The 17425-nt window shown below is 39.4% G+C and overlaps 1 protein-coding gene across 2 annotated transcripts in view; it reads right to left on the reverse strand.

The window, feature by feature from the left end:
• Positions 1-1016: 1016 nt before the first annotated feature.
• CA8 (carbonic anhydrase 8) overlaps positions 1017-17425 on the reverse strand; it is a 52458-nt gene continuing 36049 nt past the window's right edge. For both annotated transcript variants that reach the window (XM_069779394.1, XM_069779393.1), the window contains 2 exons: positions 15807-15979; positions 1017-3316 (listed from right to left, as the gene is read on the reverse strand). In XM_069779394.1, coding sequence (XP_069635495.1) covers positions 15845-15979 — 135 coding nt within the window. In that variant the 3' untranslated portion in view covers positions 1017-3316; positions 15807-15844. The remainder of the gene's footprint in view (positions 3317-15806; positions 15980-17425) is intronic.

Here is a 17425-nt window from a genome sequence, read left to right on the forward strand (position 1 = left end):
GATGGAGTTTGTCTTCTCAAGCAACCATTACGTGTGATGGGGCCCTGCTTTCCTGGAGATGGCTGAACACAGGCCTGCTGATGGGAAGTGGTGAATTAATTCCTTGTTTTGCTTTGCTTGTATGTACAGCTTTTGCTTTACCTATTAAACTGTTTTAATCTCAAGCCACAAGTTTTCTCATTTTCACTCTTCTGATTCTCTCCCCCATCCCACTGTGAGGGGAGTGAGTGAGTGGCTGTGTGGGGCATAGTTGCTGGCTGGGGTTAAAGCACGACAATAATAAATATTTAAAATGATGTGGAGCATTACGCACATTAATACTTACCTTTAAAAATACTTCCAGTGCAACTAGCAATCTGATTCAGAAGGATTCTAGCAGCTGTAGGCTTGAAGAGGAAATTATTAATTTAGGGCCTTACACCACCCTCAGAACACCTTTACCAGTTTTTATGATTTCTTAAAAATGTTAATACAAAGGCAGGCATGTGGAACTCTAATTGGAGAGCAGCAGAGCCTCGTCACACTCAATAAAACTTCTCGTGGCTGCAGTGCAACTGAAGCAATACACAGAGAGCCCTTCCTGCAAATTCCTCCCTGCAGATTCCTACTGAAACCAGAAAGACTAATTTAACTTTTCCCAACACACCACAAAAGTGGGTTGACCAATCTGTAATTAGAATGGATGTGTTTTGTGAATGAATTTGTTGTTATAATTAGATCTAGTTCTAAAGACAAAATACAGTTATAAGTATTTTTACGAGTAGGCTTTTTTTCCCTTTCAAAGCCAAGCCTAGAAAAAAACAGTCTGACAAATGTTAAGACAAATTTACTAACCTCAGTTCCTCAGCAGTAGTATTTGTATGACTAGAAGTTCACTACACAAGGCTGTGCAGGAAAGAACAGCAAACACAGGAAGGGAGAACAGGAAAGGGAAATAATGGACTTTTTGGTGGAGACATTACATCATTTGCTTTGCAATGTATCTGTATTTCACAGCCAGAATAATATCAGCCAGCTCCAAGATAAGGAACATGTTTATTTAGAGAATAAATCTAGTTCAGATTTCATCATAATGTCAATATTTGCCGTATTAATACTACAGTTCCTGTCAGTTAACACTCAGTAGCTAGTAACATGTTGTGTGCAAAAGGAAATGATCTTCCAAACAAGCTGTGCATATAACCTGGGAATTGCCAAGTTTGGAACATGGTTCACTCCACTTTTGGAGGGTTCCTTCATCACTGGGTACAAGGAGATAGGAATAGGTCTTCAACTGGCAGAAACCATTTGACTTCCACCTCACAGGGCTTTGTTTGGGGGTGTTTTTTTCAAGATTTTAGTACCAAACCTGACAACTAGGACAATTTATCAGGCTCCTGTCAAAAACCGCGGACAGTCCAGCCTAGCCATTGCAAGCCATTGCAGGAGACTTCCTGCAGAGACTCCTCCCTGCCCTATGGCAAGATATGGACAGGTGGGAGCCCTGGCTCTGGTGACCACCAGCACGCTGGGGTTGGGTTCTGGCTGCAGCTGCTTGGGGGGTCATTGCTGAAGGAAGAGGGACAGCAGCCAGTGAAGCTGCTACATGGACATTATGGAAGTGCTGGGGACATTGCAGATGGAAAGCGTGTTTTTGACCGGCACTGAAATCTTGAACCCCTTGACTAACAGGGTTATACTTCATTAAATTTGGGTGGAAGGTGGAGAGGGACTTGCTTAAACGTAACCCTAAGAAATACAAGTTTCTATAGGCCCAAGGAGTAATTTGCCAATTGCTGCTCTCCTAAGCCCAAAATAAACAGATGACTTCATGGTGGACTGCTTGCTGTACGTTTTCTGTGCATTTATTGCAATGCATGCTGTCAAGGGCAGCTGTGTGTCTCTCCAAAGGAAGCACGTGTTTCTGCAGTACACACAGTTATGAACGCATGAAGTAGTCAGCATTATCAACTCCCCCTCACCCAACTCACATGTGGTGTGTGGGTTTCTCCTATTGTTTCTGCTGTCCCTAATATACACATAAATGACTCGGAGAATTCGTAACTCATTATTCAGCAGCAGCTCTCCCCATAACCGTTGACGAGGTGGATTAAGTATGCCTTCTGACACTGCATTTACCACTGCCTGGTGATGACTTTGTGATTGATGACTCACCGATCCACTCCAGGGGAGCAACCTCCCCTTTGTGACCCTCGGTTTGCATGTCCATTGTGCCCTGGCCTGGAGCTTGCCATCTGTGCCTCCAGCGTTCCTCCACTCACATAGGTCTCTGCATAAACCTGCCCTCCTCATACTAGTAAAGTAGACCTCACTGACAGCTATGATGATCAAGGCTATTGCCCACCACAGTATTGACTCTGTCCTTCAGATCTTGGTGTTTTGCAGGAATCAGAAGCTATGAGCTTGACTAGCTGGCTTAGACTACCGTTCCCTTTTCTGTTCTGTCAGATGTGGCATGTGTGGCCCAGCGTGGCGATCCCCATGCTGCGTGCAGTGAGCCCAGGACATGCAGAGCAGGTCTCCAGGCCACCATCCTCAGCAATGTACAGAACAAACGGAATTGTCGTAATTCACAGGAGAACAAAGGCTGATCATTTTCTGCCTGAATTGAACATTTCTTTGCAAAGTTCCATGACTCGCCAAGTAGAAAATAATCCAGTTGATTCTGTTTATTGTTATACCAGTTAATTTTCCTTATTTCAAAATTGTCCTTTATTTCAGCAAGATTCCTAGTAGTGCAACTGTCATTCAGCTTTATTCAGATAAACCATGTTAAGTGCATAGCTTTGGCATAGAAGTGGTCCTTTCTGCCCAAAAATTAATTCTGAATTTGTATAATACTCTCTGTGAACAAACAATGTTTTTATTAACTTTACAGAACGCACCTCCCTTCTACAGAAAAGATGGTTACTGACAGCACAAGAGATGATACGGAATAAAATTAAATCTAACATTCAAAACAATAATGAGTATTTCTACATATTAACATTCATACCAAGCTTAAAATTAGTACTATTTGGATCACAGACGACTATTGAATGCTATGGCAAAGAAACTATATAAGCAATGAAAATTACCATTTAAAAATAGTTAACAGCGTGAATTGGAAGATTTAATGTGTTTTCTTCTTTTAATGTACAGCCCCATTCCCAGAATTTCACTGGACCATGCGGACAGACCAACTGTCACAGCTGTCTATCAAGGCTGAATTAGATGAAGATGAACAATACAGGCTTTGTGGTTCAACTGAAGCAGCAGCCTCAAAAGTTTCCATTTCTCATTTGAGGGCACTGTGGGAGCATTGTCTTCCCCCTCTCTGAAAAGAGAATGGAACAATTATGTTACTGAAATTCCTCCACAGTGGGTCTGAAAGACTGTTTATGTCCAGCCAGGGAGACAGGGAAAACTAAAAGCTGGGATTTCATGACAGCAGGTGGGGGCAGTTTCAGGGTATACACGTCAGTGACATAATGGTCCTGATTCTTCTCTTTTAGGGTAAAGCCAGTGCTAGAAGATTTACTAGCAATGGAGGAAATGGCAATGAAAATGCAAAGTTAAATGGAGTGGTAAAATTATTAACTTGAAACAAAGCTTTACAACTGGCTTTCTGAATCAATCAGGTAATTGATTCTAATGCAGAGACCATGGCAGTAAACTAGAAAGGAAAATATACTAGTCAGAATTTTTTACCATTTACTATTTTAGGGGCCCTATCAAGTGAAGTGCTGAGTACGCAGCTCTCATGGGAGTCAGGTGGGCTCAGGAGATAGAAAGCAATCACTCAATTTGTCCCTCCTAATAGCAGTAATATTCTTATTCATTAGCAGCAGAGATAAATCGATACTTGATTTCATGCAAATACATATTCATGTGCTCCAGCATAACCTCAGGAAATCAGCTGCTCAGGTTGCCCCAGTGCTCTCAGTTCAGAAGCGGCAGGTATGAGAGTGCCAAACCATTTCATTCTGTTGTACTAATAATCTCATTTTTTTCCTGAGGTTATTTTAGCGCTAACTAGAACTCAGTATATACACACTAAAAATCTGTAAGTGCTTGGGTGCAGATGGTCACCTGGAGCTACAATTGCTTGCAGGAAGAGTCAACACATCTCTAGAGAGTTCCCACTCTTTTTCTTAAAGAGGAAGGGAATGTAGAGGCTGTCAGTCACCAGCAGTGCTGTTAAGCAGTCAGTGTCTACCCACAAGATAATCTGTGCCATGATTTCCATGTGCTCCCTGGTTATCATCCAATACCCCCAAAAGTCATGGTGACTGGCAGCAGGACCATTTGATGGTCAACTTGAAGAACTTTCTACCAGCTGCCTTCTCAGGGAGGCTGTAAACCCTTCACAGAGCAGCTGGTTTTAGCCACAGTTACTCTCCATGTAAAAACACAGAGGATTCCCAGTTCTTCCTGGGGTTTGGTATAAAGGTGTAACATAAAAAACCATGAAATAATAACAAGTTATTCTCCATCTCTGGAAAAACTCTCTGCGTGTTTTTCAGTCAGCTACTGATATACGGGTGCAGGCACCGACCCCCTCCCTGAACTGAAGAGAAAGGTTCCTCTTGTGTGGACAGAAGATACCGGATCAGGGAATTAGACTGAAAAATCTGAGCAAGGAAGCTCAAAGAAGCCAAAAACTTTGTGTTCTTAAGGTTCCGTGTAGGCAAACTAACGCTATGACACAGTGACACTTTCTCAATCTCAATTAGTGCTAAACTAATTAAGAAAACTGTTTTATACACTGCAGTGAGTAGTATCTCTCTTCTTTCTTGGATAATCCCTAGTGTGATGTAAGGGTGATCGAGTATCTAATTACTCCTTAATTGAATGCACATTTTGTACATTTTTCACTAGTTCAAGCTTAATGCTTTTAGTCCAAAAATCAAAGTCAGTGAAATTAAGTTGAACTGGGATTTGGGCAGCAATTGTATTAATGGATTACTTTTGGAAAGGAGCCTAATTACAAGCCAGTCTGAAGATTTCAGTTGTGTTTGTTATAGAAATACTTAACGTATTGTCTGACAAAAGACTGACTGTATATATCGGTAGTGTTGTTATTCATGTTTACCCCTTATTCTTGCTTAAGAGGAATTTTTCTACTGTGCTAAATTAATAGCACTGTTCCATAATATATGTGGTCAAGTAACACAGTATTTAGGCTAAAGGTTTATGTACATATGAAGATACCTACTCCTCTTATTCTTCTGAAAAGTTTTTGCAAATGTAGTATTTGAGCTACAATTGTACAAATCGACGTGTATTATAATCACAAAATTGCCTAGATGCCTTGCTTGTTTATAGATTATATTTCTGCCTCTGAAATTTCCTTTGCTTGGGTTGAGTTCTACATACATTAGAGTCCCACTGCTTCTGGTGGAGTCCTTTCCAGACAAGACAACCATCCCCAAAGAAAAGCTTTCAAGATCAGTGCCATAAAGTGTAAATACCTAGGAAATCTGAGAGTTATTATCATAGTACCCATGGTTTAAAACAAAAGAAATATTAACAAGGTCAATCAAAATTCAGAAATCATCCCCAGAATGTAAAAAAATCATTATGTTTCCAAGAATATTTATTTCTAATTCTTTCATATAATAATTTTATGTCCTTAAGAGTCCTCACAGAGAATAAATTCTCTTGTACAAAACTGGGATAAATGCAAGACTGTATCTTTATCGCAGAAACAAGGAGTGGTGACAGGAACAAAGACAGGGCTAAGCTCGTATATTTTTAAGAACCAAAGGTCCCAATGTTCCCATAGTAATAGACAGAACACATTTAAAAGAGAAGATATAAGAAAACTTCAGTGAAAAGGATTATTTTTCAAAGTCTTCCAAACGTGTTGAGAAAGTACAAATAAATGGACTATGGAGAAATGAAATAGGATGGCCACAATAATATGCCTTTCCATCTGATAGGGAGAAAATAAGATGCCCCACTGCAGCAGCCTTAGGTCAAGATCACTACACAAGATCAAAAACTTTCTTCTGCTACTTAAAAATACTCAATCTGCTTTCTGGAGAGCTTTTCCACCTCTTTTGTCTTACCATATTCCCTATCATTATTGTCTCACACAATGTCTTTATTTTTTTCCTTATAGAAACATCTTGCCTTCTCCTCCTTAACACTAGATGAAACCAAAAAGTTTAAGAGTTTAAAAAAAAATCAAAGGACATGGGTGGCAAAACCAGTTTAACACTGACTACATATTACCATTATCCTATACCTTCCTAAAAACAGCACCTGAAAGTATGGATTCAGAGTGTCTCAGAAAAGAGAACTGACTACCTTATGAATCCTTATCTTTCCTGAAACACTTTGCATTCCTTCCATGAAAAGGTCACAATTTATTGAGTCTACATCTAGTTCTGTGGGCATTTAACAACATCAGGCTAACTAAAGTGTACCTTTGTTTCTCTTGAGCTGTGGGGATACATAAAAATCTTTTAAAAATTACAGTAAGTTTTGCTGTGTAGCGCTGCTCTGTCATAAATTGCGGTGTTAGTCATAAAACATTGCTAACAACAGTCACTGCTGGTATTCTCTTCCTTGAGTGACAATTATCAGTTGCAAAAACATTTTTGGTTACCCAGATAACTTGGTTGGTTTTATTTGCTATTTATTTTCAAAATGTTGTTTGCTTAGCAAGAGCTTGTTTGCATACTTTCATTGCATTGTTTTCATCCACATGAAATAATTAGAATTACAAATTCCAATAAGAGTAAGGAACTGTGACTACCTGGATCTTCAATTTCAATGGAGTAATAATGGTCTGCTTAAAACTCCCTGTGTGATTTCATCTAGGTAAAACAGAGTGCACTCCCACTGTCCAACATGTATAACATTGCTGAAGGAGGAATGCATATTGCAGGCTTTCCTCTCTGTCTGTGGTCAGACACATGTACCTGTATGTCCTTCTAATATCCTTGACATTTGAGAGCTGTTACATTACTATATTTCACACGTACTAATCTGAAGTCTCTGTATTTTAAAAAACAGGTGTAGTTTTACCAAAGGTGATCTAAGCTTCCTACCATTTTGCCTCACCACTAATTTGCAGCATTTTCCCCATAAGTGAAAATAACATGGCAGAGTTTTAGTGTGTTCAGACCCTAACTTTTGGGTTGAAATTGCCAATAAACATGCTGTGAGGGTGTTTTTTAGGACATGCACTCCCAGCTACATTATCACTTTCAAAGCAGCAGTGTACAGACCATACATGGTTTATGGTAAGCAGCTGGAAATTACACTCTCAAAATGCTTTTCATAAAAAAGCTGATGATAACAGTGCATTGTGGATAGCAAAGAATGTGTGATGCTAATAGAGAGTCACAGGTCATGAAATCTGGGAGCTCTTGTCAGCATGAAGTATCTTATTTGAAGCATAAGCAGGGGTCTGATTCCTAGGCTACCTTATGCTTTTTTTGGCTTTGAAAAGGAAGCACAGCATTTTGTTTCTTCTTTGCTGCTTCTTTACGTGCTACAGAATTTTGACTGTTTTCCATTCCTCCACCAATATTTGTGTATTTCTAAGAAGAGCTCAGTAAAGGAATGAACAAGGACAATTCCAATATGGTACTAATTCTGGAAACAGCTACAATTCAGAATGGTTTTCTTCCTCATTTAGGGCTTGATCACTCCCTACACTGATACTCTGGCCCAGAAACAGCATAAATTTCTACTACAGCAGTGACCAGTCTATGACTCTTGGGCTGCCTGTGGCTACCAAATCCCTAAGTTGTGGCTCCTGTGTCAGAGGTATGTCACACAAGCAACAAAAGTGTTTTGCTACTCACTAATTTGAATCCTCAGCAGTGGGAAAACACGTTAGGCTGACATTACAGGGTTCACTTACAATCTCAGTGCACACTCCATTCCTTTCTATGACAACAAAGTAGTGGGAAGCAAATTGAAAAGGCACCATGTTTCAGCCATTCCTGAAACTCTTAGTTCCCTGAATGCTCCAAAAGTTTTTGGTATGTTTCCAGTAGGTCTCCAATTATGGTGTGTGGCTCACAAGCCAAAGATGTTTGGCCCTCTGTCCTATAGTCATACACTGAAATGTAAGCACATTCTCAAGTACTCTGAAGTGGCAGCAGAGTGTTGAGCACTATACATAAGTTCTTAAAAACAGAACAATAGTCAGTTTTGTTGATAACATGAAGTTGAGTTTCTTTCAAAGACCGAAACTTAACAATTAAACCAACCACCTTTTAAGCATAAAACCTAAACTCAAGGAGATAAAAAATGACCAATGAAAAATCTCTTGCTGAGAAGCAGCATAAATACTCGTATTTCATCAAATCTAGGAAATTGGTGTTTGTATTTCTAAAGAACTAGTCTTGATGATCTTTGTGTTGGTTTTTTTTTTTTTAACCAGGAAAAAGAGAAGAATGGTCATAGTAGCCTAGTGATGCATGGCTGCTGAAAGCTCAGTCCACCTCTGGATCTACACAACAGGAAAGCATAAAATTCCCAAGTGTTGGAACTTTCTGCAGAGCAACTTGTTTGTGAACTTCAGGAACTACAAAGGCTACTAGTAAACTGAGAATAAAGACGCATATTGATCAGTAATGTAAGCCTCCATTCAAATGCAAAGTTCACTGAGAACTGCTTAGGCAAAGAAATACGGACCACAGCATCATGCCACTCTTGCCTCCATTTCTCAAAGGCAAGGCACAGCTTTATAGCTCACTCTGTATTTGAATGTCCCTTCATATTCTATAATCTAATTACCATACAGTGTGCAATGCCATAAAGAGGGGAGTGCACCACTACCTGTTTAGTACTAGCTCATTCCCACTGGCAACACCGATCCCCTGTTCAGTGTCCTATGGAAAGGGCTGCATAGTTTTGGTGCCACAAGAGCAGCTCAGCAGCTTCAAAAGCAAGTGATTTGCACTATCATCTACTCACTAAACGCACCGGATACAGTCACCACATTGCCCCCTCTCCTCACTGTGAAACTAATGCTGTGCCAATTTCTGCTTGTCTGCTCAGACCTCTCAATATCATGCAGACAGTCTCTGCAGTACCAGGCATGCAGTCTCTGTTCCTCCCACCCTAAATTACTCTTTCCTGTTCCTCAGGCCTAGCACAACCTTGGTATTCAAATGATGTAATTTCTTTTTTTTCCTCTAATCTTGAATGCACAACTAGGAAAACAGTAATTATATTAAGAATGGTTTTTGATCCAAGTTAATTTCTGCTATCATAATTTACAGGACATTGGATAAACTTGCAGCTACTTAGAGTCTGAGGTCTACCAGAGATGTATGTGTACGTATGAGAGTGTACATGCATTTGTGTATATACAAATCGATACTTTTTCAGGAGTTTCTGAATCAGTCACAAAAAAAGATGTTCAGGAGAACTGGAGTAATGTATAGAGGTAGATGGAGTAGGTATAAGCCATCATCACACTTGAAGGACAATTCTTTATTTATGGATACAAAATAAATTGTGTCTGCGATGTGAACTTTTGAGACAGCACATTGGAGATCAAATTCTTTAGTTTATTAACTATGCTCAGTGGAAAGTAAATTAAAGTTTATCACTTTCAAAAGAAAATATTCTTTCAATATTATTTTAGCTAGTTATTTTTTAGAACTAGCTCTTACTGCCTTCTTCTAAAAGAACCTCATTTATTTCAATGACTTCTGTACCAGGCACTTATTTGACCTTCTCTTAGTAAACGGGAGCAATGCCATTTAACTATCCTATGCATGGAATCACGCTTATACACCCTGATTTATAAAGGGATGAAGACATGTAGGCATGCCATACTGAATTCAGTATCATTATCAATTCAAGTTGATATCCACGTGTTTGAATCGGACATCTTATTCATTCACGGATAAAACTGTTCCACTGATTAACAGAGGAGAAAGGCATGTCTATCAAATCAGTTACATGTAAAGCAACAAGGATTAAAGAGAGGGTAATAAATCCATTGGAAACCTCAAATGATGCTGTCTTCAGTGAAGAAGACACTACTGAAAAAGTACTTATCCATTAGGTAAGGTGGTAAGCCCCAAAATAAAATAGCCTGCTGGAATAATCACAAGTCGCATGTTTAAAAATAGTGAGTCAGGACTCAAATTGTCAAAAAACTAGCCTTTAATAAAATGGAAGATTTAAGGTTTTTCTTATTTGATTTCTAGAAGTGGTAGCATTTGTTGTCCCCATTGCTAAGCTTTGCTGTAAACCAGTAAGAATTACAAATCTTTTTCCAAGATCACCTGAGATTATCACGAAATAGCCTGATGCCCATAGCAAGGGCTCTGAGTCAGGTATGAAGTATCAAAAAACCTCGTGGTAACACTGAGGAAGTCACAATGTTATCCTTTCTCTCTTTTCCTTCTGAAAAGGATCTGGGAGTCCTGGTAAACAACAAGTTGAACATGAGTCAGTAATGCACGCACGCAACAAAGGTGGCCATCGGCCTCCTGGGCTGCACTAGGAAGAGGATTGCCAGCAGGTGGAGAGAGATGAACCTTCACTTCTACTCAGCACTGATGAAACATCTAGAGTACTGGGTCCGGTTCTGGGTTCCCCAGTTCAAAAGAAACATGGACATACTGGAGTGAGACCAGCAACAGGCCACAAAGATGATTAAGGGGTTGGAGCACCTGTCATAGAAGAATAGGCTGAGAGAGCTGGGACTGTTTAGCCTCAGGAAGAGATGTTTCAAGAGGGATCTTATCAATGTGTATAATACTTTATGAGAACAAGTATAGAAGATGGCACCAGACTCTTCAATGATATCGAGTGAAAGGAGAAAAGGCAATGGGTACAAACTGAAGTACAGGAAATTTCATTTAAAATTAAGAAAAATCTTTTTCCCTGCAAGGGTGGTCAAATACAGGTACAGGTTGCTCAAAGAAGTCGTGGAGTCTTCATCCTTACGATACTCAACACCGAGCTGGACAAGGCCCTGAGCAACCCACTGTAGTTAACGCTGCTTTGAGCAGAGCATTGGACTAGCAGATCTCCAGAGGCACCTTCCAACAGCAACTATTCTGTGATTCCATTGCTCTTCACTGCCTAAAACTGAACTCAATTTTTTCACCTTCCACGTCTGCAAGCAGATCTGTACTTAGCTTTCCCTCCAAATTCCTTAACACCTGGCTGGTTCTGTCACTACTGGATATGATTTAAAGAGGATAGAAATAAGAAAAAAAAGGCTTTTTTGAGAGAAACGTATGTGAAAACTTTGGCAACTGCAGGAGAGAAAGGATGTAAAGGCTGTTATATAAGAGACATATTTCAAAACCACACACACAATAGAGCCCAAAGACTCATTAGCCTCAGGCTATTGGAGAGATACGCATTTTTAGCAGAAAAGCAGAGCCAAAAGAGGCCAACTAGATAGCAACAAACTTATTCTAAAGCCCATTTGGTTAAAGAGAGCAGTGAAGCTACAAATTTCTACCTGTTTTGTCCTCCTGAAGGCTCCCTTTAGAGCCTGGCCAAACTTTGTTCTAGAACTGGAGGGGGGTATTTTGAGATCTGGACTTTCCCATGATAGAGGAACATTTAAAAAAGAAAACAGTTCTTTCCCTGAGATTACACACCATGACATATCATGTTTGTGTCAACTCTGCCTTCCACTCAACAAACTAGCACAAATTGCATCAAAGATCAACATATGCCCTTTGATCGTAAGCCACAAAGGGTTCAGTTCTGTCAAGGTTTAAATCAAGGCTGAAAAGCAGATGTTCTGAAGATTTGTGAGCATGTGAGAGACTGAAAGAGTTAACGTCATAAACATTGTGGTGGGGCAAGTTCTGCCTCGCCACAAGCACTGCCTAGCAAGGAACCACAGGTGAAAAGAAGCTGATCAGCACAGATCAGCAACAGGAGGGGGAGGGTGCGCCGGAGGGTGCACAGCTCCCTGTTCTGATATGCTGAGCAGGGCAGCTCACCATACATGGCCAAAGATCAAACAACGGTCATGTCTGCAGGGAAGGGGAAGTTACTCCCCAAACGATCCCCAAGTCCACCGACCCATCTCCCGAAGGTACTGAAAGCACAAACCGTGCATGACACTTAATTAGCCTAATGAGTTCTAGTGCCCACCTGAAGGAGGGGCAAAGATGATAAAAGGACACAAACTGAAGCCCCACGTGCACGCACCCACTGGAACTGGACCCCTCGGCTGACTGGACCAACGCTGGACCCAGGACCAGTGAAGTGTCTCTTTTCTTTTCTGTCCCTCTCTCTCTGTCTCTCTCCTCTTCATAATCCCTACACCTCATCTCTTTAAGACATAAAACTGTTGACCAAGTCTGGGACCAGGAGTGGATCCAGATGCCCCTAGGCTCTTCTCTGAGAAGGAGTCTAGAAAGCAAGGGGGTCTGCTCTGAACCTCGTGACTCAACGGGAGGGCTCTCCTTATTCCCTGAATTGATGTATATGGTTACCACGGGTTACACGGTTTACTGAGGCAGTTTCAGGCCAGTTCCTGTTGTGAGAAACCCCACGACCTACTGTTACACCTCCCAAGTTCAGGTTGCTTCTGCCATGAATAAAATGTTTAACTGATTGTTTGGTGTCGTTTCACCTTAATTTAGCCCAAGGGAATTCCGAACTCCACATGACTCCCTGGTCTGTCCAGCCCAGGTCATGACAGAGCGTGGCATGCATAGAGCCTGCATTCTGATTCAGTCAAAACTAATTAGAGCTTTCAAGCAACCTCTTTCTACTCCTGTGTATACATTTATGGAAACATTTGTCTCCTTTCCCTGACAGAGTGACAAGGTCATGAAAAACTAATGTTCCTCAAGGTTCTTCAAATGTTGTACCACACTGGTTTGGAACAAAAGAAAACATTGAAAACTTTACTGACAGTTCTGGCAGCCTTGGCAGAGGGGCATTGTGTCAGAAAAGAAGTCCACCAGTGTGTTTGTATTTGTAATATTCAAGACATACCAGAGCTTTAAAATAAAAGGTAATCTCCTCTTTGAAAGGAAGAAATGCTCCATCTTGGATCACTATGTAGATGCCACCCTGCCAACTGTTACCTCCCCATCTGCTGCTGGGTCTTCATAGCAATATTCAGCTGATGTCAGCAGTCCCAGCTTAAGGACCATTACGCATTCCTATGAATGAGGGAGGCTGTCTTTTCTGAGGATGTCTGAGGTCTGTGTGAGGAGCTACTGTTCCTCAACACCTTCCTCCTGGAGAGAACTGTGTGAGGAAATCACTACAAAGTAGGTAGGATTGTTTTCTTCCCTTTCTCCCTCTTTGCATAGAAGAAAGGTGATCAAAGCAGCACAATTTCTTTTTACGCTTCATTTTTCCAGCTCCCCAGAGACAAACTTAATAGCAAGGATATATTGTGAACCCTTGATTGGTTTAGTGCTATTTGGATTGAGGCATCAAAAACTATAAAGAAGACCTGGCCAAATGAATTTCTGATAAATAATTCAACCAGGTGTAGAGAGCCAAGTGCCATTTCTTCTGTGGACTACACAATGCCAGGAGTCACAGTTCTTTCTCAGTGCTTGAGAGTCCATAATTAGCATAGCCCTACAGTGAGGACTATCATTTTACATTAAAAATTCCATCATTTGGCAATTAAAACTACAGATTATTTTGTGAAGCATGGCCAAGATAAATCTTATTATTTAAAACAAATCTTTATAAGTATTGACAAATGTAATAAAATTTCAAACATGAAAGCAAAAGGGAAATTTTTACATTTCAATTCCAGCATTGTAAAGGAAACTCTTTCAGGCTTAAAATTCAAACTCAGCGTGTCAAGTAATTTCACTGTTACAGACTTGAATTACCTGCACTGGCCTGAGGGCATTATTCACTTTCCGAGAAAAATTGTACTTTAATATTGCTGTGGTTTTCCCAAGTAATTTTTATGCAGAAGCCAGGATGAATTTGAAACATCCGTTTTGAGATTAAAGTGATGACATTTGGTGACTGCAGAGAACCATGTAATTGAGAACCAGGCTTAGGGATGTGCCCAAAATTAAATATGGGAATAAGAAAACAATATTAATAAAAGTTCTTTGCTTAACTTCTGGGATGCGGATATTAAGTAGGGTTATAAAATACAAATAAACCCTTACTTCAGAAATGTTTAGATGCATACACTATACTGAATCCTTACGCTATATGGAAAGACCATGAAATTGTTGGCCACTGTCCCAGCCCATTTAATAATTTCTACCACATGCAGAAGGAAAGATAATCTTCCCACTCGGTTTTAATGGATCCATTTTTGGAAGCATTGAATTATCAATCTCCTTCAGGGGTTATCTGCTGCCTGATCATTTGTTAACTTCATATGAAGTTGGGGGCTGGACCCAGAGCATGGTCTGAAGAGGCTTAACTCCACAACAGAGCCTGACATGAACTAAGGAGTTCCATCATTGACCTAGATAGGGCAAGAATTTAATGTACAAATAAATGTCCTTACCCAAAAGTGTTTATCAAAAACCTTTCAGCAGCATGCTTCCAGGTTAAACTCTGGATGAATCGGTTCTCTTGTGAGCTTAGAAGAAGCTTTGAAGAAATGTGCAGACAGAAAAACTGATGCTCTTATATAATGGATTCTACCAGTAAAATAAGGTAATGGTAATAAAAACCCAATGTTTTTATTATTTAAATAAAGTTTATGGTAGGATAGTAGATGAAAAATGTTACTGTATTAAAAAGTAATAGGACTTATTAAAGAAAGTAAGTGAACAGATTCATTCTTTTCTTGAAGACTTCCCAGACAGCTCACTGTCTTACTATTTGTATCAAGGTGGGGCCACTTCATTACAAAATCAGCCATAAATGTTGGTGTCTTGACTCACTGCTTTCAAGGTAACTAGTTTTCTTGATAGCAAATTTTCTTTAACTCTTCAAGAATCTCATTACTATGTTTTTCTTTATAGTAAAACATTTATTAACTAAGTATAATGAGGTTTAGGAGTAACTGTTGAGCATTGATAGAATTTATCTTGTAACTGATAGAAGCTAGGGGAACATGACATGGGAGGTTTTAATAACTGAAGTGGGGATAATGCAGGTTCATATGTATTAGCTCTTACGCATTGAATACAATGTCATCCTTCAATTCTTGCTCTATGAGCCAATGAAAGCTGAAAACATCACTGAGGACAAGAAGCAGCAATTACTTTGATGAATGAAATATGAAAAATTAGCCATGACAGAAGTTAATTAGTTTCCTCTTGTATCTGCACTGGTTTTGCCCAAGATTCAGTCTTGTTGGGAAAGAACAGCATTGTAAAGCAGGGAGAAGGGATCCAAAAAAAACCAGCCTCCTTTGAGAATTTAAGGCCTCCTTCTAGAACTACTACCCTGGTTTTTAACAGATAACACTAGAAAGATTCACCAATGACTGGTCTTCTAAAAACACAGTAAGAAATCAACCAGTGAACCTCAGTAACTGGGGAAATCTACCACATAACCTAGGCATACTGTGCTGTTGCTCACTGCAGTAGGAGAAATTTAAAGCTACAAGAAGTAACTGTGATGTAACTATGTGTGTTCCACTGCCTAATTACAAATATTTCAATTCACTAAATCGCATACTAGATACCAGTCACTAAAGAACCTAATAGTAACCAAACTATTCCAGCCACTAAAGAACCAATAGTAACCAAACTATTATACCACAGGATAAAATAAAACACTACAGTGTCAAAATTTACGATTGTGACAATATATCATAACATTAGCTGAAATAAATTCAGTGCATTTTCTCCTTTAGCTCAATCTCCCCTATGAAAATTATTTCAATGTTTTTATTTTTCTGCTAAGCTTTTACTTACCTGAATAAAGATTTATTTCTGTTGTTCCTTCTCTTCTGCTACTGAAATGCAGCCCTGATGACTCTATCGCTAAGTGGCTGAGTTGGTCTGAAGTTATCTCCTAGGATTCCATCACAGCCCTCTAAAAGTTCAGCACCTTTAACATGTGTCCTCAGCCTACGAAATTCCTCTATCTGAAAGGCAGAAAAACAGACATGAAGAAGCTGAGATACATTCTTCACTATGAAGACTATGGGACTAATGATCAAAATCAGCCTTGTCTAGCCACTTCTGGAGTTTTGAAGCTTGGAGTGTTCAGGTACCATATACTAAGGTCAACATACATCATTAATAACATTTTAAAATAGTTGACAGCATTGTCAAAACATTTAACACACAAAGAAAAATAAGAACTTTTATGCACATGGTTTGGCAAACTTACCCTTTGCTTTTTTGTAACTTCTTTTGGGATCTATAACCTTCTTAGCCATTGTAGATTATATCCTATGAATCAACCTCACAGTTGTGACATGAGACTAATATTCTGGTCTTCTTCAAAGAATTGCATTTGAGGAAAAACTTGGTCAATTATAAATTGTTTTGGATTTCTCCCAGTGATTTATTTATTGCCTAAAATTGTTACTTCATTTAACTAAAAATTATTTGCTAAACCAGGAGAATTCTGAACAGACTGTCAGCTTTAGAGGAAGGCTGCTGACATCTTATATGGAAAAACACGGTTGTCCCAATCAAAATAAAGTACCACTTCAAAAGTTCTGTAGATGTAGGTGCTAAGTGTACTTAGAAAATCAAATACAGTCAAAAATCCATATAAAACATTTCAATTGCTCCAAAACAAGTATGTTTCTGGTTTATAGACTCTTTTTAGATTTTTCTAAATCTAATCTGGTGTAGGGAAAAATGTGAGCAGCTTCCATCTCCATCCCTGGTATCAGCATCAAGCTCTGTGTGATAGAAACTAACAAAATCAATGCATATCTCAGCGATATTATACCTTATTGTTCACAGTGCTGTTTTTAAGAGTCTGGTATTTTAAATAAGTAGTTACAACTACTAAAAAAAATGTGTTTGTTTTTGCTTTGGCATATTGACAAGCTATCTTAGCTGGATACAGCAAACCTACTTGGAGGGTGACTCCCCTAGCCTGAGCCTTTGTATTCTTACTGATCCCATGATGCCTCACTATCCAGCTCAGCTGTAACTTGAAACTGAAGCTACACAGAAAGAAAATGGAGCTTGAAATATTTAATAATTTTATCATCTAAGAGATTATAGAGAGTTAATTTCCTCATCAAAAACACCCTATGAAGGATTACAGGGAGAATGCAAGTGTGATTCCAGAATTAAAAGAAATGAGGTACTAAACAGCAGGCAATGGCATTTTTATTCTTATACTGCCTGCAGAGAACACTGTCTTACTGCAACCTGGAAGACAACTGCCTTCATTGTTGGTTTCCACTCTACAGCAGAATTGATACAGACTTATTTACTTGATTTAGAGGTTAGCCCTGCTCTGCTTTATTTTCCTCAAAAAAACCAGTGTGCTTAGAAATCAACACTCAGCTTCTTACAGCTGAGAGATAAGGCAAAAGCTTAGACTCAAAAGATGAAAAGCAGGA

This window comes from Haliaeetus albicilla, chromosome 3, assembly GCF_947461875.1.
Source record: "Haliaeetus albicilla chromosome 3, bHalAlb1.1, whole genome shotgun sequence".
NCBI lineage: Eukaryota > Metazoa > Chordata > Aves > Accipitriformes > Accipitridae > Haliaeetus > Haliaeetus albicilla.